At 55.7% G+C, this 8,495-nt stretch overlaps 1 protein-coding gene and 1 long non-coding RNA gene across 2 annotated transcripts; one reads left to right on the plus strand and one right to left on the minus strand.

Moving 5' to 3' along the window:
- Positions 1–2,336: 2,336 nt before the first annotated feature.
- On the plus strand, positions 2,337–5,485 carry SOX1 (SRY-box transcription factor 1). Its single transcript, XM_019920924.3, has one exon. The coding sequence runs from the start codon at positions 3,628–3,630 to the stop codon at positions 4,798–4,800; it is 1,173 nt and encodes a 390-aa protein (XP_019776483.2). The 5' UTR covers positions 2,337–3,627; the 3' UTR covers positions 4,801–5,485.
- Positions 5,486–7,420: 1,935 nt separating this feature from the next.
- On the minus strand, positions 7,421–8,107 carry LOC141277083 (uncharacterized). Its single transcript, XR_012327792.1, has 2 exons — positions 8,003–8,107; positions 7,421–7,854 (listed from the first exon to the last, which is right to left on the minus strand). It is a non-coding gene; the product is annotated as an uncharacterized lncRNA (long non-coding RNA).
- Positions 8,108–8,495: the final 388 nt, after the last annotated feature.

Here is an 8,495-nt window from a genome sequence, read left to right on the forward strand (position 1 = left end):
TGGACCTAGTGTAGTCTGTCTTCAGATTCTCCAGTGCCTGGCCTTGGAGAAAGTCCTCAGCGTAAAGAAGGTCCCTGCCAACCTGGTGGGGGGCAGGAGGGAGAAACAGAATCGGGGCGAGGAGGTGTTTTCAAACCGTTTTGAACCGTTTTCTCTTTTTAAAGTGTGGCTGGGGAGGGTGGGGGGGAGTCACAAGGAGCAAGACATTGAGGCTCCTGGAAGCCGTCGCCCGCAGGAGTTAGTATGATGCCGCGCAACCTCCATGCCAGGATGGAAGGCACTGAGAGGTCTGGCAAGCAGCGCCCTGCCACTGCCTGACTGGCACAGGCGGCGGCTGCCAATCATCTATCGCTTGGCAACAAGTTACACCTGCAGCTCGGGTTTAATACTGATGCACTTGGACACCCATAGTGTGTGCACCCGCTAGGGCCCAGGGAACACCTCGTCACTAAAAAGGGCTTATGGAGAGCGCCCCGAACGCTGAACACTAGCACGGTCTCACACAAGGCTAAACCATTTACCCCCTATTTAGATGCTCTGCAAAACAAGGGTAACTTTGTATTTGGAAACAATTTTCAGGACTGTGGTAGAAAGAAACCAGACCATTTCAAAGTCAGCTATCCAAGCTCCCCAAAGCATAAAGCCTTCCTGCAGTGTGCACTGGAGAGCAGGGTGTTTATAAAATAAATTGCTCCATTGATACGGAAAAGAATGTACCAAGCCTGATTCACACAAAGTATTTTCAGGGGGGCTTCGGCTATGTATTTTAAAATCTAAATTGGAAAGCAGAGGAAAGAAATCTTTCAATTGCTAAGTGTATAATATAGTTTATAATTTGTAAACCATTTCCTTTATTTCGGTCTTGCTGACTTTCCATAACACACTGGATCACACGGCACACCCATTGCCTCCTAAATTATCAAAGGAGAAACAGATCTGTAGCACGCGTAAACAGTATTCTTGTTCTTTTTTTGTTCATTCACGATGTAACTGATATTTGGAGGTAGTGCGTGAAACAAATCAAAAGGTTTAACAAACTCGACTGGTGAAATAAGAAGGCAGTTGAAAACCAAGTTTATAACCTAGATTTTTAGTGAAAAATAAATATGAAATGACGTTTCCTTTCTAATATAATTATATATTATTTGATGAGTTCACTATTAAATGCTGAATGGCCTGAAATGAAAGCAGTTTAATCTGCAGAGACCAATTTGCTCTTGCACTGCATACTGTAGCAACCCTGCAATTAAAAAAAAAAAAGCCTACAGTAATAATCATAGTAATTGAGAGGAAAGAAAGCATTATTCCTGTACCTTGGACAAGCAATAGGGTCAGGAAATTCACAACGGCAGCATTTTTTTTAATGGGGGGGGAAAGGGAAGAGGCGTCATGTATTCACTGCCCAACATACTTAAACATCATTATTACTCCTCTTGTAATCATCATCATCATCATTATATGTTTATTTCTATTACAGTATGGTCAGTCGGGCCGCTTTGGTTAGGCGCCACTTTACCCACCAGGCATCTCCTAAACACCTCCCTCTGTGGCGCACAGAGACGCCCCCGTTCCTCCATGAGGACTCTGGAGGGATGCTTGGACTGTCATGGATTTTCTGCAGGTCTCTGGGCCACTTTCATACCATTGGGGTTGTACCGGCAGCGTGAGCGCAATGGTGTTTGAGAATGGGCTTGGAAATTTCTTGTACTTCCCGGTATTGAGAACCCTTCAAGGTTTAAGAATTATAACGGCAGGTCTATGCCTTAATCGTTCCAGGAAACAGGCCTCTCGTTTGCATAATGCAGGGAAACGGCATCTGTCGCTCGGTCCCGAGGCCTCACTTTTCCGATTCGGGTTCAGGTGGGCCCCACTCCGTTCACGGAGTTTTCGCAGTTCTTAGGCAAACGGCTTGTGGAAGATTCGCTCCAAGAGAGCGTGGGCTAGATCATTCTTTTGCGATTTCAACAAACTTTTTCAACTGTCATTGAGTAGATTCCAGATGGATCTTGTTGTTTTCAACCTTCCCAGAAGTTCCTTTTTAGGAGGAAGAAGCCAAATTGAGAAGAGCACGTGATTACAACCCCTAGGCTCATTAAAAGCAGTAAGAGTTCAGGGCTAAGGCTAAAAGCAGCTGTGGAGCCAAGCCCGACACAAATGCTTCCCCGTTACGGGATTATCGTGGCCTGGACCGCGGAGGCCTGGCCTACGAGAGGGGGCACTGGAGAACTTCAGCACAGCGGCGGTGAAGCGTGCATCCGTGGGAGGGCGGGGGGCTGAGCTGCCCAGGCCTCGCCGGAGAGCCCGCGGGGTGCGGGGAGAAGGGAGATTTCCAGTTGTGTACCTAGGACGGTCTCCCCTGCTCCCAAGGGCGCGCCCTTGCTTTCCGGCCCTCGGGCCGAGATGAGGGCGAGGATGCCGCCTCGGCCTCCAACTTTCCCCTTCCCAGCAGGCGCAGAGTTGGCTGGCAGGGGAGCAGAGGAGGAGCCGGGTCTCCTTTGCGCTCTTTTAAACAAGGCTCCGGGCTGCATTCCCCCGCCACCACCACCCCCGCCCCGCAGGATTCTTTCTTCGTCTTCGCTTTTAAACCCAATCGTTAATCGTTCGGAGCGCGCGGGCGGGGAGAGGCAAGGAGGGTGAGCTCGGGGTTCGCCGCCGCCGCGCGCGCTCAGGAAGCAGCGTGGCTGTGACCCCCCTCCCGGGCCTCCTCCCCCCTCCTTCCTGCCCCCGCTCCCCCCTCCTTCCTCCCCCTCCTCCCCGCTCCGCCGCCCGCGCCCGGCGCCTCTACTCCCTCCCCACGTCACTCGCCAGCGCGCCATGCAAATCACCGCCGCCGCCGGCTCCCATTGGCCGCGGCGCGCTCATTTAATGGCAGCCCGGGCCGGGCGTATGGCTGCTGGGCCCCGCGCGCCGCCGGCCCCGCGTGCGCCTCCGCTCCGAGCGCACGGCCCCGGGCAGGCAGCGGGCAGCCCATCCCGGGCTCGGCCGCCCTGCTTTCTGGCCCTCTGTGCGCGCCTGCCCTCCCTCCGCTGCCCCCGGCCCCCCTCCCTGGCGGCACTGTGAGCGCCCCCCCCGCCCCCCCCCCGCTCCCCCCTCGGTGCTTCGCTCCCCACGGGCACCTGGGACCGGCACATGCCTAGCGCACGCGGCGCGCCGCGCTGCTAGAAGTTGCAGCCCCGGAGTTGGAGGACCGAGCGCAGGAGGAAGGAGGCTCCGGCGGCGAGCGGGCGAGGCGGCGGCGGCGGCGAGCCCCGGGCCGGGCCCCGCGCACCGCTCGCGTCCCGGAAAGTGGAGCTGCAACTTGGCCGCGACTGAACCTGTTTGCACCGCTCCGCCGAGGGCGACCCGGCTGCGGCGGCGACGGCGATCCCGGCCCTCGGCCTCTTTGGCAAGTGGTTTGTGCTGCAGAGAAACTTTCCACCTGTGAGCCGGACCGGCGCTAAGTGCGTGTGTTTTTGCCTCTTTTTTGTTGCTGTCGCCTCCACCTCTCCCCATTCTTCTCTCTGCCAGGACCTCTCCCCGCGACCCACGGCTCGTTCCGTCTGAGCCCCTCTCCGTCCCCCCCGCCCCCCGGCCGTCTATGCTCCAGGCCCCCTCCTCGCGGTGCCGGTGAACCCGCGAGCCGCCCCGATGTACAGCATGATGATGGAGACCGACCTGCACTCGCCCGGCGGCGCCCAGGCCCCCACGAACCTGTCGGGCCCGGCCGGGGCGGGCGGGGGCGGCGGTGGCGGCGGCGGCGGCGGCGGCGCGGGAGCCAAGGCCAACCAGGACCGGGTGAAGCGGCCCATGAACGCCTTCATGGTGTGGTCCCGCGGACAGCGGCGCAAGATGGCCCAGGAGAACCCCAAGATGCACAACTCGGAGATCAGCAAGCGCCTGGGCGCCGAGTGGAAGGTCATGTCCGAAGCCGAGAAGCGGCCTTTCATCGACGAGGCCAAGCGGCTGCGCGCGCTGCACATGAAGGAGCACCCGGACTACAAGTACCGGCCGCGCCGCAAGACCAAGACGCTGCTCAAGAAGGACAAGTACTCGCTGGCCGGCGGGCTGCTGGCGGCAGGCGCGGGCGGCGGCGGCACGGCCGTGGCCATGGGCGTGGGCGTGGGTGTGGGCGCGGCGGCAGTGGGCCAGCGCCTCGAGAGCCCGGGCGGCGCGGCGGCCGGCGGCTACGCGCACGTCAACGGCTGGGCCAACGGCGCCTACCCCGGCTCGGTGGCGGCGGCGGCGGCCGCCGCGGCCATGATGCAGGAGGCGCAGCTGGCCTACGGGCAACATCCGGGCGCGGGCGGCGCGCACCCGCACGCGCACCCGGCGCACCCCCACCCGCACCACCCGCACGCGCACCCGCACAACCCGCAGCCCATGCACCGCTACGACATGGGCGCGCTGCAGTACAGCCCCATCTCCAACTCGCAGGGCTACATGAGCGCCTCGCCCTCGGGCTACGGCGGCCTCCCCTACGGCGCCGCGGCCGCCGCAGCCGCCGCCGCGGGCGGCGCGCACCAGAACTCGGCCGTGGCGGCGGCGGCGGCGGCGGCGGCCGCGTCGTCGGGCGCCCTGGGCGCGCTCGGCTCGCTCGTCAAGTCCGAGCCGAGCGGCAGCCCGCCGGCCCCGGCGCACTCGCGGGCGCCGTGCCCCGGGGACCTGCGTGAGATGATCAGCATGTACTTGCCGGCCGGCGAGGGCGGCGACCCGGCGGCGGCGGCCGCAGCCGCGGCGCAGAGCCGGCTGCACTCGCTGCCGCAGCACTACCAGGGCGCGGGCGCGGGCGTCAACGGCACGGTGCCCCTAACGCACATCTAGGGACGCGGGGGGCCCTGCGGCCGGCGACGGGCCGCCTGGCTTTTGTACAGACGTTTCCACGTTCTCGTAAACAGGCAAACACTGGCGCCGAGCACCAGGTGACACCCGGCCCCCCTAACCGGGAGCTCCTGGGGACCGCTAGGCGGGACCGTTGTGCGTTTGAGACTGAACTTCGGTGTTTTCTTGAGACTTTTTGTACAGTATTTATCACCCGCGGAGGCAGAAAGCGTTTTCTTTGCTCGAGGGGACACAGAGACCAAACCATGCGAGAGGCGACGCCAGCTTTTTTCTATCCCGGCCGCGCGCCCGCCCTCCGGCCGCATCGCCTCCTGACGGCGTCGGGTGCCGGCGACGCGGGGAGCTGTTCTCATTTGTTATCGGTGTAGTGAGCCGGAGCCAAGCACACGCTTTTGGTGGTCGTTACCGCCTTGGGGGATTGGTTGGTTAATTTATACCAAGAGATCCCCACTCGCACCCCTCTCAGACGGCAGCGTTATTCTGGGTTTTGTAAAACTTTCTGTATCTGAGCATTTCCGGGTTTTTGTTTTGTATTATTTCATGTAAACGCGTTGTGCAGTTTTTATTGGAGGCGTTGCGGTGTGGGGAGGAGGATTCAGATTATGTACATAGTTTCCCGAAAAGCCTTTCTGCTCAAAACGGTAAAGGAACCTCCACCCTGAAAGTGCATCGAGCTTTGAGTCAATAAATTTGAGAGAGAAAAGTCCGGTTTTTTCCCCCTAAACTTGAAACGTGCTAAATTTAGATTCATGTTTTATGAGCTCAAAACACAATCAGTAAATCTGACTAAGGAGAAAGAAAAATTATCAGCATGAACTAAAACGGAGGGAACACCAGGGGAGAGGGTACGGTTTTCATGGAGCTGCATTCAGAGGAACGGAGGGAAGTTAAAATCGGTAGGTTATTTTGTAGCGTTTACAGTGTTATTACGGAACGAGAAATAATTGCTCCCCCCCCCCCCAAAAAAATTTATAGTTTTGTAGTCCGGCCGTTGGGTGTGTAGTTTTCAGCTGCCGGCCGCTGCCGGCGGGCTTTTCGATCCCTGGTTTCGGGCTTTGCCTCTTGCAGCTGGCCCGGGACCTGAGTGCAGTTTGGGGCGGAGGAGGGAGGAGAGAAGACCCCAGTGGCGGGACCAGGCCAAGGATGGATGACAGAGACCACGGCGGGGGCGCGGGGGCCCCCGACTCCCGGGCAGTTAACAAGATTGCGAGTGAAATTGTCTGAATTTGGCTCAAGGAGAAACGCACTCTCTAAACCAAAATGTACTGCAACCGAGGCCCCTCCGTCTGTCCTCAGCCCCTCCCTCTGGTATATGTCTCCTTGGAAAGGGACAAAATAATTTCGTTGGATTTTCACACACACAGAACCGACCGCCCCACATGCCCCGCCGTGACACTGGGATGCAAGCTGTTAACCGATGTGAACGCAAAATGCGGTGTTTATTATTCTAATGAGATCTGAGGTTGTTTGATGCTTTAAATTTTTTAATTATATTTTTTCTAGGTGTTTATTGGTACCTTGCAGTTTTTTTCTGGATTTTAAAGTTTTCTGTAAAACTTTGTCTTCAAGTAATCTGACAGCATTAAATATTGCATTTAAAATTATACTGTAGCAAATACATTTTGACATTAGTCACAGCATAAAGATGAAATATTTTTGAAAAGAACAAACTTTTAGGCCAGATGGAAATATGTTGATTTCATCAACCCCTCATTTTCTTAACATCTTTTTTTTTTTTTTTTTTTTTTGTCCTGGAATGAGTATAGACTATACTTCCAAACGTGGGCCTATGCTGGCAGGTTAATGAGAAGTACTTTCAGCCTATGCTGGGGAATAGTTTTAAGTAAAATGCTCACCTGACAATTGACGTGTGTCATTTTTTGGAGTCACTGATAATTTTGCCTCAACCACTCATTCCTTAAGGTGATTGCAGAAATTTCAAGAACGACGTCAATTGCTTCTTTCTAACAAGATAATAAAGTCTCCCTCTTTTTTCTTTTCCCTCTTTTTTTTTTTTTTTTTTTTTTTGCTTTAGCAATCTGATGTGTTTGGATACATAGGGACTGCTGAGTAGAACAGCATCTTCAGATAGTGAGATAGTCTGGGAATAAATGCCACACACAATCCCCTCTGGGAGAGGAAATTCTGTGACGCTCTGTGAACTCCACATGCAGCCTAAGGTGCAGGCCTCATTTACTCTGAAATATACAGAGTTCAGTGGACTCCGGCTGGCTCTTTTGCAGCATCTCCCTGCACTTACTAAGGTGGCAGACAGATGTGGGGTTGTGCTCGAATATATGTGTGACCAAACTTGTATCTATGCTCGACTATTGGCATAAGAATATTAGTAATGTGGGTAACACCTGAAACGTTTCTGACTATAGAAAGCTTAGCAGGATGCGGGGGACTCTGGGAAGAGCTGTCTGTCGATTTCCTGAAAGGTGGACTTACAGTGTGGCATTTCCCCCTGTCTGTCTCATACAGAGTCAGCAGAAATAGTCAATGCCAGGTGGCCCAAGCCACTTTGTTAAAAAACCCAGGAAGATCTTCAAAGAGGGAACTCCTGATATCCAGCAGTTTTGTTGACTAGAACAATGTGAAGGAAAGCAAATATAAATTTTTTAATGATTCAATTTTAAAACAACCTGGGATGGGGGAGTAGAAATTAGCTAGGATTCATCCTTCAGGATTGAGATCTTATCATTCCAGCACTGTCTCTTCGATTTAAATTCGCGGTGAGAATATTCCACAAGGCTCCCGAGACGCCTCACTCAACTGTGAATTCCGTTCTTGCCAAGGTACCCCTCACCCTATTCACGAACTGAAAATGTTATGTGACCATCATTATACTGTGATGGCCTCATCCACTTCCAGATCCCAGGGCGGTACTTCTATCGCTTATTCCAATTTTGTAGGAAAACCGTGTGGCGAGCGCGGACGGTCTTTGGAGGCCTTGTGCAAAGTTCGCACAACTTCGTGCCGGGACGACCGCGGGAGTTCAGGAACCGGCCTCGGTGCGCCGCCCGGCTCTCCAGGCTGAGGGTAGCACGGTTTGTTTGCTGGAGGAATTTTTTGCTCGTTTCTGTCCTCCGCCCCCCGCCCCTGTTTTATTTTAAACTCACGGGCCCCTTTCGTTGTTGTTAAGACTTTGACCCTACCCTCTCCTCCCTCCAAAGAAACCCACCGGTAGCTGGAGAAGTGAATTAATTTCAACACGGGTAGCGCGTAGAGCGCGCCTGATGTGCAGATGCGCGTCGGGCGGCGGTGACTGAGAGGTCTATTAAAATCCTGCATGTGGGAGAAGAACAACACGCGTATTCGCGCGTTTCATTTTCCCGACAAAGAGCGGCCAACGCAGATTTCTGTCTCCGAAAAGTTCCAGCTAATTCGAGAAGCCCCTCCCGGGCTGCGGGCCCCGGGAAGGCGCGCTCCGGGGCGGCCCCGACCCCGCTCGCCCGCGCCCCCTCCCCCGCTTCCGCAGCCCGGCCCGCGGGGCAGAGGCTCCAGAAACGTCGGCGACAGAACGTAATAATAGGTTTGATTCCTTGGAAACTTCAAGTGAAAAGCAGACTTGGCCTTGACGCAGCCCTTTTCCCAGCATGACTAGTTGGCGGGATTGAAAGGCCGGGACGGGAGGGGAGGGGTTGAGGGGGCGCGGGCCCCCCGGAGCGAGGAGC

Source organism: Tursiops truncatus, chromosome 18 (genome assembly GCF_011762595.2).
Source record: "Tursiops truncatus isolate mTurTru1 chromosome 18, mTurTru1.mat.Y, whole genome shotgun sequence".
NCBI classification, from domain to species: Eukaryota; Metazoa; Chordata; class Mammalia; order Artiodactyla; family Delphinidae; genus Tursiops; species Tursiops truncatus.

Bases quoted from the DNA above. Each gene is read 5' to 3' on its own strand.
- SOX1 (XM_019920924.3), top strand. From the start codon at position 3,628: ATGTACAGCATGATGATGGAGACCGACCTGCACTCGCCCGGCGGCGCC.